The sequence below is a fragment of the Podarcis cretensis genome, assembly GCF_951804945.1.
Source record: "Podarcis cretensis genome assembly, chromosome: 2".
NCBI classification, from domain to species: domain Eukaryota; kingdom Metazoa; phylum Chordata; class Lepidosauria; order Squamata; family Lacertidae; genus Podarcis; species Podarcis cretensis.
In genome coordinates, this window is record NC_137171.1 from 84051331 (window position 1) to 84067797 (window position 16467).

The 16467-nt window shown below is 39.9% G+C and overlaps 1 protein-coding gene across 9 annotated transcripts in view; it reads right to left on the reverse strand.

Moving 5' to 3' along the window:
- Positions 1-16467, reverse strand: part of ARHGEF3 (Rho guanine nucleotide exchange factor 3) — a 110548-nt gene that overhangs the window by 25286 nt on the left and 68795 nt on the right. Inside the window, exon 1 of one of the 9 annotated variants that reach the window (XM_079965058.1) lies at positions 2329-2603. The exons of 7 other annotated variants lie outside the window; for them this stretch is intronic. In XM_079965058.1, the coding sequence (XP_079821184.1) occupies positions 2329-2424 (96 nt within the window). In that variant the 5' untranslated portion in view covers positions 2425-2603. Of the gene's footprint in view, positions 1-2328; positions 2606-16467 lie in introns of those variants that run through there. One more of the 9 variants, XM_079965052.1, reaches the window with a different exon arrangement.

Genomic DNA, 16467 nt, shown 5'->3' on the forward strand with positions numbered 1-16467 from the left:
TCCACCTGCTCTGCTGAAAGATGAGCTCCAACAGGCTTCACCCACCGTCAGCTGTCATCTGCAGAAGCCATTTCAAGCAACAGAAGAGGGAGAGGCATGGGGCTATAGGGGCTTCTCTACCCACTTTGCTATAATACCAGCAAATTTTGACACTGCCTCACCTTGACATCTTTCAACTTCAGCTGGTTGTTAGAAGAATTCTGCAACTAAGAAACACTGCTTAAATTTGCTCCCCCCTCCTATTTTTATTTTGTGTTGTGTTTTTGAGATTGTAAGCGTGAGGGCAGGTGTTCTCTTATTACTGACATTTATAAACAAACTACAGCTTTCACACCACTCAATATATACACAAATACCTTGTAATAAAGTAAGATTTTTTTAAAAAATAATAATCCTGGTATTTACAAATATACACTCCATAGTACAAATTTGTATGAAGAAAGTAACATTTTTTCTTCCTTTTGTAAAATAATTTGATAACAAGATTCGAGAGAGGAATGAGCATATTAACTCCCAGTTTTGTTTTGTGTTTAACTACAAATAGAATAATACCAAGCCTTTTACTTTACCAGTATTTGTTCAGTTAAGAAACTTGGTGCATATTACTAGCTGACAATGATCCCAGCCAGTTTCAGCTGCCTAAAGCTCACAAAGCAGCAAAGGGTTTTCATGCTCAAGGATTGCTGATACTCAAAGCTGCTTTGATTAACCATCTAATATCACAAAATCATAGGTGAATGCACCCTCTGAGTGTAAGGTGAACTATACTGGTCTTAATGTCCCTATTAGCAACTTATTAGACAATATACGCATACCCTCCTGCTTCTCAAGAGTTCTGTTTTTAATATAGCATTTTACTCCATGTTTTTCTATTTGCTTCTCTGCTGTGAAAAGATTTTCCGCTGTTGTGAAGAACTACTCAACTGGTCTTTTATCACTTCTACAGATTAGCAGAGCACTTTCTTCATCATCATAAATGTTTGTGTTTATATAACACTAAAACACATAAATCAGAGCTGCAGAGCTAATCTGCTAAAATAAATTTATTATCATAATCTGAATGAAATACTTTGATTATTACCATTTCATAATTTATGTTCGGGGAGGGGGGGAATCAACTCTTACAACTGATTTAAACAACCCATATAAAACCTTTTTTATACATCTCCAAGAAAGTAAATTGTGGAAATTTATGTCACACAACTGCATACCTAAGACAGTTCAACAACACCTATTAAGATCAACTTCAAGTGCAAAGGATTGTGTGAAAGAGACAAGGGTGGCAAAATTCCTATTTGTTTACTAAACATTACATTTTTTCAAAAGGGTCTGCTATTTTTGTGATTTCTTGGCAGACAATGCAACTCTCTTGGTAGTTAAATCTCACTGATAACAATAGGCATATTTCTGAGTAAATACAGCTTTGACTAGGCAGCTAGTAAATTTTATATAGTTAACGGAAATAGCTAATGCTAAAATGCCCCATCACCACAAAAAGCATAGTCATGATGACCTAAATAGTCTCTGAAATAAATATTCATCAATTCATTAACTAGTTAGAATAGATAGGTGATAGATGATATATAGATAGATAGATAGTCCTTCACAGAAACTCTATTAAAAGGAGTCCAATTTTCTTTATAAAAAACAGAAAAGACCTCACATGGGTTCTAAATATTTTGTGTATTTTGTAAAGAGTTCAATTAAAGCAGTCAGTAACAGCCTCTGCCTGTTGGCTACTTGTTCCTGATTCTATTTGTGAACCTGTGAAAATGAAAGTGTTTCAAATAGTCTTACTTAACAAATAAGCATTGAGAACCTAAAGGACTGTACCTGTGAATGCCAATGATTTATTTGAGCATGAGATCTGTTTTCCTATGAAATGCACAATCACTAATATATGCATTTCAGTGCATATCTCTCAGTTACTTATTCCAGAAATGAATCTTATTTTTATCAAAGCACAGTGCCTTTTTCTATTTAAAAATGTTTAGGGGTACTCTCATTTTGACTCAAGGAAATCACCATTTTATAGTTCAAATCCAGAAAAATAAATACAGTAAATGGACAAAAGTACAAAGATTCACAAAATGTTTAAGGGTATATGTACCCCTGCGTACCCCCTTGAAAAAAGCACCGTCAAAGCATATTCTGATATCAAATTTATGCTGCTGTAGCGTATAAGCAAAGTTGTGCAGATCCTCTATGTGCAAAATGTGAGAGATCAGTACCAGAGATTCCAAGTTGTTATTCTGCCCCAGGTAAAACAGATTCTTTCAACTAGAAGAAAAACTGCAGTAAAGGCTCTCAAATATCTACCAATCATACCTCTGTTTCTCTCGTTGAGATGCTCGCTGTCTGTACTTCCAGACCACAGTTTGCTCTTTTGACTGTGAGATAAAATGGATAATCCTTTGCCACCATTGTGGCTGAAGGAGCAGCAGTTTCAGATGTCACAGCTGATTCTGTTGGTCTACCAGCTATGACAGCAAAAGCAAGTCTTCCCTCTGCAGCGTCTCTGGCACACAGCTGCTGGGGAAATCAAAGTGTGCTCCTGCTGCTGCGCTAGGCTTCTGATAGCATTATCTAAGGCAGCTCTTGTGCTCCACTGAAACAGGAAGCAGAAAAGCTCTTGAGTATGTCAAGCAAGTGTAACTGAATATTGCTCATTACTGAGACCCGCCCACTGACAACAGGATGGGAGGAGAGTGGGCAAGATCAGTACAGTCCAGAGGAACACAGCAAATTACTGAAAACTCACTTCAGAAACCATTGGGGAAACATCTGACTAAAGCTCGGGGTACTATTTTCAAAAGGGTGGAAGCAGGAAACAGTGTTCACAGTTCTTGCCTTTCCAAAAAGTGCTATTTGATTGCTAACTCCTTGTCAGCAAAATTGGAAGATGCATTTGACATTGCCACATGAAAGAAAACCACACTTTTTAGCATTTTGCTTACCTAGCTATATGAATCCTTCCCACATCCTTCATCACTACTGTGGCCTCCTTGCAAATTTTATGCTGGGGAGTTAATATTCCTTTTAAAGAAACATTCAGATATGGGTTTTCCCCACCTGAAATAGTATAATTCTACAAAGGCTGCACCAATTGCCTTTTGAGCACACAGTTCATCTTTTGTATGTTAAGAGTGTAAGATGTGGATGATATTTATGAGTGTGTAGAGATATTAAACTTCATTACTTTTATGCCCGTTAAGAAACATCATTGTCTGAAGTGTACTTATCAAATTTGTGCTTTTCTAGAAAAAGCAGGTAAATGCTAACCTTTACTAAGTGCTTTGCTTTGAACTGTTATTATTAGTTTGCCTTTTTCATCTCCTCCTAAGGGTGTAAGAAACAGGTTTTCCAAAATAGGGAAAAGCAGAATAAGTGTTGTGATGCCCTCTTAATGAAAGAGAAATAAGAGAACTTGACAACAGTAAGTGTCTGTGGTACAGAAAAAAGGAAACCGTGACTAAGAAGAAACAGAAAAAGGAAGGTTAATATTTAAAAATCACTTCCAGGGGAAGACAAATGCAACTTTCCATATATTACTTAATTAGAAAAACTGTCAGTGGTGCAAACATTTTAAAATCAGAACCAAATAACTGTTATAAAACTAGATCTTTATGTTGCTTTTGCAGGCTCAAAAATAGTAGCTCCCCTTGAAACATTGTTTACTTTATTTATAAAAACATTAAAAGTAACTATTCATTTTAAAAATCCCTATCACACCCTGGAAACAGTGTCAACTGGCTGGCTAAACCAAGTGAGGGTAGCTGATGGGTCTCCAGCCCTCAGGGAGTTAGAGACTTCCCCTGCATGTGACAACAGTCTCCACAGGATTGAGCCGACAAGATCAATAGTGGGTCAAATGGTCAAGATCTCAATCCTCTGCACATGCTGTAGAGGGAAGTGAGGGGCATCAACCTGGGAAGGTAGCCCATCTAGGAGAAGGAAAACTGATTCTAAACATCCATTGCCTTGTGTGACATCTTCGGGAGAATAAAATGCTAAGGAGTAAACCCTACACAAGACTAGAATAGAGTCCCTAAGATGGTTGGATAGTGTCTTGTATGCCTTTTTCCTTCAACTTCTGCAGCCAAGCTGGTGCCAAACGTATTGCTCTGCTTTTCTTTGGATCACATCAGCGAGGCCGATGTGGGGGGGGGGGGGTTGTCATCTGGTTGGCCCACAGTGCCCAGGCTTGTGCCCTAGGAAAGTCACTTCAGTGCTGCTAATGCATCGGTTTGATTTTACCCCCAGAGGTCCCCTGAGAAACATAGCCACAGGCTACAGCCCTAAGCAAATTTCCTAAAAATTCAGTCCCACTAAACTAGGTGAGATTTACTTCCAAGATTTGCTGTTTAGGATCAGGCAGCACATGTTCAGGCACATAGCTCTTTCACTGGACAAATGTTTTGGGAAGCCAAAATTCATTGAGCTCAACTGTCCTGCGCCAAATGAATTAAACACACTACAGACCAGAGAAAGGTCAGAGAGTGCTTATTTATCAGGTTTTGTAGCTCAAACCATAATCATGTCACCACATCAAGAGAGCGCCAAAATAACTTCTGACTTCTGAGAAACCCCCTTACGGGGAAAAAAACCATGATGATTTCCCATCTCACTGCAAATATTCAAGTATTCCAAGCCATTACAAATTTCAAAAGAACTGAAGAGATTATAGAGATAGATACACCAAGTTTATGAATGAACCCACACACCCCATTCAACATTACTGAAAGTGCAATTATTTCTTTCCAAAGAACAGCACAGGCAGCCTGGGTCACAATCTGTTCACTTATACAAAGTGGGTTATATAAAGTCCTGCACATTCTAACTAAAATGACCCCTCAATGCCATGGCAAAGGAGACCATTATAAGACTCCAGTGACCTATATGTTTCACTCCACCTTTTAGGGAGTGACACACGAGGGTATATGATAAAGGCAGTGAATTATAAGGTATATGTCAAATACATTTCGTGCAACAAAGAAAAATGGCAATGGACTAAACAACCTCATAACAAAATCTGAACAATTCAATAAAGACAGGTTGCTGGGCTCCAGCCACGCTGGACACAGGTCACGTTCCTAACCCTACTCATCTTGCAAAAATATGCCAAGGTAGGTATCTTTTTATTAATATAACAGAGTTAATAAAGCAATTCTGAAGGGAAAATAAGAAACTCCCTGTCTATAGATACCAGACAGACACCTTCACTTTACTCTTTTCAGTGCTTGCTTAATACATTTTTGTTTAGATGAGCTTATCCAGACACGTAGATGCTGGTGTATTTCACTTTCTTTCACTGTTAATTTTGATTACTTCTAAATGTTTTCAGAGATTTTTATTGATAATTTTAGTATTTCCTGCAAATTCCTTAGAGGTTTTTCTACCATCAAGTGGTGTATACATTTTGTTAACCAATTAATAAAGTAATACAAGTTCTACATTCAGAATTCATTTTTAGAGTAATACTTCTCCCTATCCAGAAAAATCTTTAACAGTACAGGATGAACAGAGTGATTTGGCAAAAAACCCCACCATTTCAGTAAGACCAGGATTTTCAGAGAATCACAGAATATGTAGTACCCATTAAACAAACACAGGATATCCTATACTTAAAGCACCTCAAACATCTGCCCAGTGCCCCCTTTGCTCCCACATAGTTTTTGTAAATCTGCAAGGAAGGAAAATCTACACTTTCTCTGGACAGCTTATACCACCACTAAACTGCTTTTCTAGGTTTAAAAAAATCCTAACATAAAATCCTGGGCCTACCACCTTATAGCTCAAAACTCTTTCTTTCCTATGCAGTGGTACCTCGGGTTACAGACACTTCAGGTTACAGACACTTCAGGTTACAGACTCTGCTAACCCAGAAATAGTACCTCGGGATAAGAACTTTGCTTCAGGATGAGAACAGAAATCGTGTTCCGGTGGCACGGCAGCAGCGGGAGACCTCATTAGCTAAAGTGGTGCTTCAGGTTAAGAATAGTTTCAGGTTAAGAACGGACCTCCAGAACGAATTAAGTACTTAACCCGAGGTACCACTGTATTGAGCAGGCAGAGTATTCACCACTGTCTATTTTCTAACAGACATCTTTTTAGAAGAGAGCATTAAGCAAATCCCTTCTTAATTGGCCGAAATCTATAGACCAAACATTACCTGTCACTCATATTTAAAACTTTATTCTTAACCATTTCTGATTTGTTGGAAGAACCCAAATGCCCTGAGCTGGACCCAGTTGGATTTATTGCCCCGCCCCCCATTTTGCTTTAAAATATTACTGTTCTCTGTGGCATGCAGGTGATTTCCTCCTTCAACCCCCGGTTCTGTTCTCATTTTACTCCTCCTCCCTTTAAGCCTAACAGCCAGGGTCTTCTAGCATGTCTGACTGTACAGCAATATAGACGGAATAGTATTTATTTATTACATCAATATCCTCCAAGGACATCAACACTGTACACATGGTTCTCCCACTTCTCATTTTACCTTCACAGCAGCCTTGTGGAATAGGTTAGACTGAGAGACAGTGACTGGCCCGACAACAACCAGTGACCTTCATGGCTAATCTGAAATTTGAATCCTGGTCTCCTGGCTCAGTTGTTCCCTTATTGAGCATAGATCCCTTCATAGTTTCCATAACCCCATAGTTGCTATGGTATTTCAGGGGAATGCAAACATGAGTAGCAGGAGGGGGAAAGGAAATGTACCCTACTGACATATTACGCTACATTCTGTAAAGAATGCATAGGTTTATACTTCATTGCCCTTTGTAATTGAAATTCACATGCTATATATATTTTCATTTGAAGATGCATTGTGAAATAACTTCCTTCTGGAGACTTACTTCTGTGTTTAGCATAAAGACAATACAGAACTGCTGGACCACACAGTCTTGGATATTGTTTTAGGGTTGCCATATGTTACAAAAACTGTTTGGTTTTGCAATTTTGCCAAAAAAGCAAAATTGTACCAACAAAAATTAGCATAAGACTACCTAATTGCAGTTATTTCAGGTTTGTCCTCCTTCATCTCACTGCTATAATGATTGATAACCCACTAAGAACATACGGTAATAGGCAACTTGAGGCTTCCCCTCCCACTTAACACTACAGCAATACAAACTACACTAAATGATGGTCCTTCTACATGGTGGTCCTTCACTAAGGAACTCAAAAGGTGTGGTGGGACAAGGCCAAATAGTCCCTTCAGAAGTAACCTTTTTAGTAAATAAATATCTACACAATATACTTTTTATTTGGAAATTGTTTTTTGCAAACTTTAATTACAAAGTAAATTCCCAACCCAGTATTAAAATTTCCCCAAAGAGCACTTTCAAAAAAGAACTTTTTGAAAATTAACTGTACCCAACCAACTCAGCTGTTCATCATGTTTTCTTCCAGATCATGATAACCAATTTTGGAACAATATGTAACAAAAACACTTTCTAATGAGTCAGATTCATGTTGTTTCTGATCAAAAACTGATTTGCAAAAGAATCCTAAAGCCGGGGTGTATCAAGCAAAGCAATTTCCCAGCACTGGTAATTAGTATTTTGAGAAGAAAACAGAGGCACTACTGCTAAGCTACTACCTCTTCCTAAAACCCACAGCTATTCCCTGTATTTATACTAAAAAAACTATGTATAAATATACAGATTAAGTATCTGTGGACAAGCAAACACCCAGCCAGTGTGAGCTGGCATCATTTTCCAAAAGCAAGTGTATATCACACCCACGGCTGCATCTTGCCAGCTAGATGCAGAAACCTCACAACTTCTTCCTCTCTCATTGGCATCACAAGCCTCCCACAAGCAGGTGGGGTGTCCAGTAGCTAGTAGTCACCAACTAGTAGCCACCAGCCATCAAAAGCAGTCAAGCTGAATGGAAATCTAGAGCAATAGTCATCTCCTGACTTTGCTTGGCCATAATGTTACTTTATGGGTTGAGTGAGATCCAGCTGCTCAACTCTACCCCAGAGGACCTGCTGCCTAGCAACTGCATGCAAGGGAAGATCTCTTCCACCATCAGCTGAGCAAGTTCCAGCTGTTCAGCCCTATTCCCATGGATTTGGTGGGAGCTGTTGCTTTGTATGGTACCAGGAAAGGACAAGAATAATCCTGGTACCATAGGGACACCATGCAATTTATCTTCCTCTACTAGATTAGGAAGTGATTTTATTTTAAGAATCTTTCATAAACTGCTTTAACAGCCTCACAAAATTATAAGGTGGGATATAAGTATTTGAAATGCATACATACATATAAGATACTTGTCATATATAATTTAAAATATAATTTAAAATCAAAATGAATTAGCAAATGCAGACATTTAAAGATCTCAACTACAAGCCAGAAAAAGGAAATGAAAGGAGGACACCAACCTCCATATTGAGATATCCTATTGTGGTTCCATACATAATATACTGAGAAATTCTTCCAACTTTGTTTTGGGGCACTCATTTTCATTGTGGATCAATAGCTTTCCAAAAGTTGTTTTTTTTTATTGCCAAAATTGACCCTGTTAGCATAAAGCCCAGATTAACATGTCATTCAAAACCTTGGCTTAGGGCCCTTACTGGGAAACCCAGCCAGATGGGGGAAGGTATAAATAAATTATTATTATTATTATTATTATTATTATTATTATTACTACTCTTATTAACTGAGGGTGCATTTTGCAACAAGTTATTGACACAGTAATAGTGAATTAGTGGTGGATTTATTCTGCTTTACTTTGTTCTGTGACCCCATAATATTCTGCTGAAATCATTCCCCCAAGTCCAGAGAACCCTGAATACAACAACAGGTTGCACTCCATCTCCTGCCCCAACTGATCAAAGCATAAGACACTGATATAACGAACTGTAATTGCAACAGACTATCACAATGCATATTTTGTTCTGGAAAGTGATTACAATAGGAACCAAGTGGCATACATTATGAAAATATATTGGTGTTTAATTGTGTAGGTGCTGTGGACCTCATGGTATCTGAATCTGCAAATCATTCATCTGTTTTTCTGATGTTACTGAAACAAAGAATACATATAATTCATGTACCTAATGGTGAATCACATTTACATACCTAATGGCTCGGGATATAGCTATGTTTAATAATCTGCAAATTTTGTCAGGAAGATTGGAAATAGTTGTTTCTATAAAGCGTTGCCTACACAGTAAAATTACCATACAAATTAGGAGCCAGATTCCCACGCCAACTATAAGGGTCCCTCTAGTAAGCAGAGTACAGCTGCCCAATGACCTATGCTGTAAAAAGAGCCAGGGGGTTGATCTTTTACTACATCTTTTCCCCTCCACTAATGACATGATTGCAGGGACGCAGGTGGCGCTGTGGGTTAAAGCCTCAGCGCCTAGGACTTGCCGATCGAAAGGTCGGCGGTTCGAATCCCTGCGGCGGGGTGCGCTCCCGCTGCTCGGTCCCAGCGCCTGCCAACCTAGCAGTTCGAAAGCACCTCCGGGTGCAAGTAGATAAATAGGGACCACTTACCAGCGGGAAGGTAAACGGCGTTTCCGTGTGCGGCTCTGGCTCGCCAGAGCAGCGATGTCACGCTGGCCACGTGACCCGGAAGTGTCTCCGAACAGCGCTGGCCCCTGGCCTCTTAAGTGAGATGGGCACACAACCCCAGAGTCTGTCAAGACTGGCCCGTACGGGCAGGGGTACCTTTACCTTTACCTTTAATGACATGATTGGCACCCCAGATGAGGTAGGCTCCAGGACAAATAGAGCAATACGTCTTTCCTTCAGAACTCAAGCAAGAGCCAATCAAGAAGAACTTCATGCACAGAGGAATTGCCCTTAGAGGTAGGACAGCTGGTCCGTCATGGTGTCTTGAGGCAGAAGGGTCTGCTGTAGCTCTGGTGATGCATCTAGTGGGAGCCAATACAGCTGTCGGGTTGTCGGGTTACAGACTCCGCTAACCCGGAAGTAGTACCTCGGGTTAAGAACTTTACCTCAGGATGAGAACAGAAATTGTGCACCGCTGGTATGGCAGTGGCAGGAGGCCCTATTAGCTAAAGTGGTATGTCAGGTTAAGAATGGTTTCAGGTTAAGAACGGAACTCCGAAACGAATTAAGTTCGTAACCAGAGGTACCACTGTACTTACCTTGTGGATATAACAGGAACTATTTGTCTGTAATCTGGCAGCTTTAATTCACTCTGGAGAGGCAGATTTAATCTGCCTCTGTCAAAGGGTGGAGGGGGCAATCTCTAGTTTACCCCTAAGAATAAATGGGGAACACAGAGCTTCATTTTATTCAGAACAGCTTGGAATCTGAATTACAAATTGAAGCAGACAGAAAAGAGAGTGACTTAGAAACTATCAGAATTTTCAAAACACACATACAGAGAAACAGATATAAATAAATAAATAAATAAATAAATAATGCATGACGTTTATGGCTATTGCATTTTATTCCGTTCCTCCAGGTTCAACAGATCATCCAATTCATCTTGCATAATTTCTTGGGTCTCTTCTTTATCAATATTGCCTCTTAACTTGATGTTATCTATATTACCCACACCCTGCCAATACTCTTCTACTCCACACTATCTTAAGAGCAATTTCTGAAAAGCTCCACCCTCTTACTCTTATTTTCAGTCATTACAAAATGGGAACAAACAGCTAATATGTCACAACTTTTTACTAAAAGGAATGGAAATTTTTCTAATAAAAGCAGATGGAGAGTGCCCCATTTCAAAAGTACTGCCTGAGGCAAGATCAAGTCCAGTCTGCTATGCAGTGAAAGGGAAAGCCCCTTTTCAAAGAACATCCAAGAAAAGAGAAGTTCAAAAGGAGCAGAAAGAATTTTAAAAGCTTGTTTTCTTGTTTAGAAATTCTTGTTTAGAAATTCATTTCTAAATAGTAGAAGCTAGGTACCCCCATCTCACTGGTGCTCACACTTTCTATATTCTATATAAAAAATCAAGTGCTAACAACAGAAGTCACAGTAAAGAGGTGGTAGGAACTTATTTGCTGGCTACTTTATGGAAATTACTCATCTCTTCCTTTGGTTTTCCTCTTCCTCTTCCTAGCCAAAGGAAACATCAATCCCCTGGATCATGTTTTAATTACATTAAAATTCATTACCTCATTCCACTATGTAACTGGTAAGAATGTAAGAATAGCCCTGCAGGATCCAGCCAATGACCCATCCAGTTCAATATCCTGTTCTTACAGTAACCAACCAGATGCCATACAATCATTTTGGTTCTTCTTTTCCAAACCTTTTCTAACTCTACAGTAGAATTTCTGAGATTCAGCAAGCAAAACAGAATGCAGTATTCAAACTACAGCTTCAACAAAAGATTTGTATAATGGCATGATGATACTTGGCAGTTCTTTTTTCAATCCCTTTCCCTTTTTCACAGCTACTGCACATTCCACACTTTATTATTTATTTCTAATATTCTTATTGGTTTTCTGTCCATATTTGAAAGTTCAAAGCAGAAAGTTATTGCATGCATAAATTAAGAGGTGTATGCAGCATGTGACCATCTAGGCATGTAATGCTACTTGCATCAGGGGAGGAGCAAGCAAGAGTAACTAGGCTACATGCATTAGCACACTGTTTGTGTACCCTATGACTTTTAACAATACAGTGGTGCCTCGCAAGACGAAAAGAATCCATTCCGCGAGTCTCTTCGTCTAGCGGTTTTTTCGTCTTGCGAAGCAACCCTATTAGCGGCTTAGCGGATTAGCGCTATTAGCGGCTAAGCGGCTAAACGGCTATTAGCGGCTTAGCGGCTTAGAAAAAGGGAGAAAAAAGCGAAAAAAATCACAAGACTCACAAGACGTTTTCGTCTTGCAAAGCAAGCCCATAGGGAAATCTGTCTTGCGAAGCGCCTCGAAAAACGGAAAACCCTTTCGTCTAGCGGGTTTTTCGTCCTGCGAGGCATTCGTCTTGCGGGGCACCACTGTAATTTTATAGTTGGTTGATTTTTTATTTGTTTTACTTTTAGAGCTTGTGGGCTGGATTTAACTACCCCATTCCATTAGCTGAAGCTGGCATGAGGACTCGCGTCAGTGCAATGGGCTCCTCACACCTTCTCCCCATGTGCCTTCTCCAGATACACTCTGGGGGGTCAGGAGAACCACCAGAACACTGCCAAGAGGGGCAGGCGGGAGAGACAGACAATGATGTCTTATTCTGTTTTTATCTTCTACCTCATTTCACTGGCTTTATGCTGTGAAGCAGTCTATAAATATGTTAAATAAAAATAATATTGTGATTTTTGCGTTCTCATCTTCCTTCCCAAGTCGTTTTCTCCTCATTTATTATTTTATTGCATCCTTAGTTTTATCCCTTATTCCTCTCTCTCCTATGTTCCTCAAGTACAGTCCACACTCATGTCATATCACTTTTCCCTTTACAACACTGCACAAAATTTGGCCCTCCCTTGCGCTCCCATTGACCTAAATTCTGGTTTGTGCCCTGATAATCTCTTGCCTTGACTACTGCACCCTTCTCTCTCACACATATTATCCATCATTTTGCTACCAAGGTCATATACCTCTCTTTGCTCCGAGCATGTAAAAGTCCTCCTTAATTCCTCACACCAAGTCCTTGTCAGCTCCTAGATCCAAGTCCATTTCCTTGTCCTTACATTTAGAGAATTCCAAGCACTTGGGTTCCCTTTCCTCTCTTTTACATTTAATATTATTATATCCAATGCTGCCCATGACTTTTATGCCACCAAGCTCATCTATCCAAAGATCTGTTCCCTGAAATGATGCCCACCTAAGAATTAGAGGCACTGAAGCCCTACCTAGGAAAGGTGGCAGTGCTATCCACAAGCTCCACTTTCCATTTTGTGGTTGGTTTCTGAAAAAAGCCTCTGTTCTTTGGGCTGAATAAATGGATCTTGGAAAGGGATTCTTGCTGCAGCTACAGTACTAACTAAATTAACATTAATTGCTTCTTTTTTGTCATATCAGCAAAACCATGCTAAAAAAGAAGACAGTCTACATGTTAAACCACAGATTTTGTTGTTGTTTAGTCGTTTAGTCGTGTCCGACTCTTCGTGACCCCATGGACCAGAGCACGCCAGGCACTCCTGTCCTCCACTGCCCCCCGCAGCTTGGTCAGACTCATGCTGGTAACCTCGAAAACACTATCCAACCATCTCGTCCTCTGTCGCCCCCTTCTCCTTGTGCCCTCCATCTTTCCCAACATCAGGGTCTTCTCCAGGGAGTCTTCTCTTCTCATGAGGTGGCCAAAGTACTGGAGCCTCAGCTTCACAATCTGTCCTTCCAGTGAGCACTCAGGGCTGATTTCCTTCAGAATGGAGAGGTTTGATCTTCTTGCAGTCCATGGGACTCTCAAGAGTCTCCTCCAGCACCATAATTCAAAATTATGGATTATTATGAATTATTATGAAATTATGAATTAAACCACAGATACGCCCTGACAATTATGTCAATTTTAGTTCAGTTCTCTGATGACAGTAGAGTTTGGCAGAAGAAAGCAAATGCAAAACTGCATCAATGAAGCTTTCCCTCCTTGATAAATATGCAAGAATTATTATTGTCCAGTAGTTAACATACAACGGGGACAAATAAAGAGGACTTTTTATAGTCTTTATCTCTTTTCCTATTTTCATGTGGATAATATGGTTCATGTTAAGTACTGAATTATCTGGCAGGCCTTACTTTGAAAAAGGAGAAACTAAATAAATAAATAAATAAATAAATAAGAAAAAATTCCTTCCAGTAGCACCTTAGAGACCAACTAAGTTAGTTATTGGTATGAGCTTTTGTGTGCATGCACCCTTCTTTTATTTTGTTTCGACTACGGCAAACCAACATGGCTACCTACCTGTAACTTTGAAAAAGGAAGTTATATATTGAATGTCAACCTTGAGGTTATATACAAAATTGATCAAAGCACTCTGTTTTTCCATATAAAATAAAAATGTATTCCCTGCTTTTTAAATATACTAGATGTTAGCTTCATGAAATGTTTACAAATGTCACATGCTTACATCGTATATCTAACCTTGCTGTTCCTTGAGTCAAACATTCCGCTCCTTAAAAGGCCAGGGATAAATCTTTGTGCTCTTGTTGGGCTGTTTTGTTTTGTTTTTTAAAAACAAACCTCTCAGGAAGAATACATTGGTTTAACACAGACACATGCAAAACAGTTCCTTCCTCCTCAAGCGGTTAAAACTGGCCTCAGTTACAAAGTAGGAAATAATGAGAAGTTCCCGAAGGATAAGGAAAATGTGGCCTTTAGATTTAATTCAAAGGTGTTGTTTCTTCCTTTTGAATATAATCGTGTATATTTTATCTCCCCAAACTGGAAATTTAGTAATAGAAGAACTAATATCAGCATACACTATTCTCTCATTTCTTTTCATATTTATTTAAATTGAAAATATCTAAAGTCAATAAAGCTTATCATAAATACAATAAAGTCTTACACAGTTTTTTCAGGCAAGATCCATTGGCTGACAAATACACAATTTTATTTAACCCAGCATTGTTGAGTATAGTAAAGTAATCAGTTGAGATGAGATGTAGTGGTAGATGCTAAGTTGCTCTGCCAACACAATCATGAAGGAATCTAAAATTGTTCCTCCAGACCATTTGCAATCCCCATGTCTCCCTAAGGATACCAAGACACCATGATAACAGACACTCAAGTATCTGCTATCTGCAGCTTTGCTATCTGTACCTGATGCATAGCCAGGATTCCTGTCTGTGCATTCTGTCCCAACACCTTGTGCAATAGTTGCTTGGAAAGACAGGAAATTTGGGGAGAAAATGAGTGACATAGAAAGGAAAAGGATAAAGCACTCCTATCCCTGTGACACACACACTTGTCTGTCCACTATTTGTTTCAGTCCAAGCAACTGATTTAAAACAACACAATGGAAATTTATGCATAACTCTGTAAAAGACATGGCTTGGCATTAAGTCTCCACTTGACACAAAGGGCTGCAGTACCCAACCCCCGCACCATGAAGCTGCTGAATAACCCACTGGGCTACTGCCACCTGGAGTTTTGGGCTCATAGGGAATGTGGGCCTGAATGATCAAGGAAACCAAATAGTATTGCTAACAGCCATCACAATCTCAACCCCAGCCCTCCACACCCACAGGACACGGGGCCTGGTAATCATTACATCAGCCTTGTCTGGATCTGATTCAATCAGTTTGCCTGTGTCCATGGGTGTAGCATCAGTCATCCAGGCCGATAAGGTCTTGCCCTTCAGGCAGGTCTAGGCTCTTTTAGTCTCATATTTATTTTCAATAGCTTGCCTAAAGCCATCTGATTCATGTGTCCATTCCAAGCAGCCTCAGCTGGGATCACTCGCTCTACAGAGTCAACATTTCAGCTAGTAATTCAACTGGAATGTCAGGGTCATGAATCCAGTCAGACCTACGTACCCAGTGACTCATCGGAGAAGCCTCAACCTCTGCTGCTTTCCCCCTTGATCTGCTTTAAACAATCTGCACAAGTTGCCTTCTGTTATAAAGTACTTGGTATGTACCTGCCATATTTTAAAGAATTATTACCTCCCTCATGCCAGACATCTCTGCCTTGTGCACCACATCATAGCTCTGACAGCTCAGCAAACGTTTTGTTGAAAAAGACCATGTTAGAATATCTTTGGGAAGGCAAGCCAGAAATGAAGGCATTTGTGTTCACGATGCTGGTTTGATTTAATAACATTCTTCTATGCAAAGGTCTGTACAGAAATGTCTTGCTTGTCTTGTTTCTTAATCATAATTAAGTCAAACACAGTCACACACATTGTGTGGATGGAGACTGAAAATGGAGAATGTGCACATCCCTAAAATGAGGGAGGCAAGAAAGCAGCCAGCAATGTCAATATCCACTGATCTAAGCAAAATAGGCCTCTTAGAGTAGAACACAGACCCAACAGCAGCTTGGGAGCTGTAACCCAAAACTATGGAAGAAATCTGCATGGCACCAAAGTTGCACACTTGTGCCAAGTTAGTGCTTATCACTAACTACCTTCCTCCCAAAAGAGCCAACCTTTCTTTGGGAGTGCGATATAAATTTAATATAAATGAAACAATAAATATTTCAGTGACAGACTGCTAGCAGGCAGCCCCCCCCCCTCTTCAATCCTAGCAGGTGGCCTGGGGCATGTAACTGCTCAGCAAGGCTCCCCAGTTGACTCCAAAATAGGGGAAGTGGTCGAACTGCCTGTATTTGGACCACACAAGGTCAACCAAGTGCCAGCCAAAGAATACAGTCAGAGAACCCACTTTAGACTAAGGAACCATTCTTCCAAGTGCTTCATTGTGGGGCAAATATCAGCACTACCAGTGATTCCTATACCCATCACCTTAACCACATTCAGTAGCTGAATCCATCTAGGTCGCTTGTGTCAGGCAAGCATGGCAATGACTCCATATTGTGCTAGTTTGGACACTGGTCTTTCACAGAGGTCCCCCACCTCAGG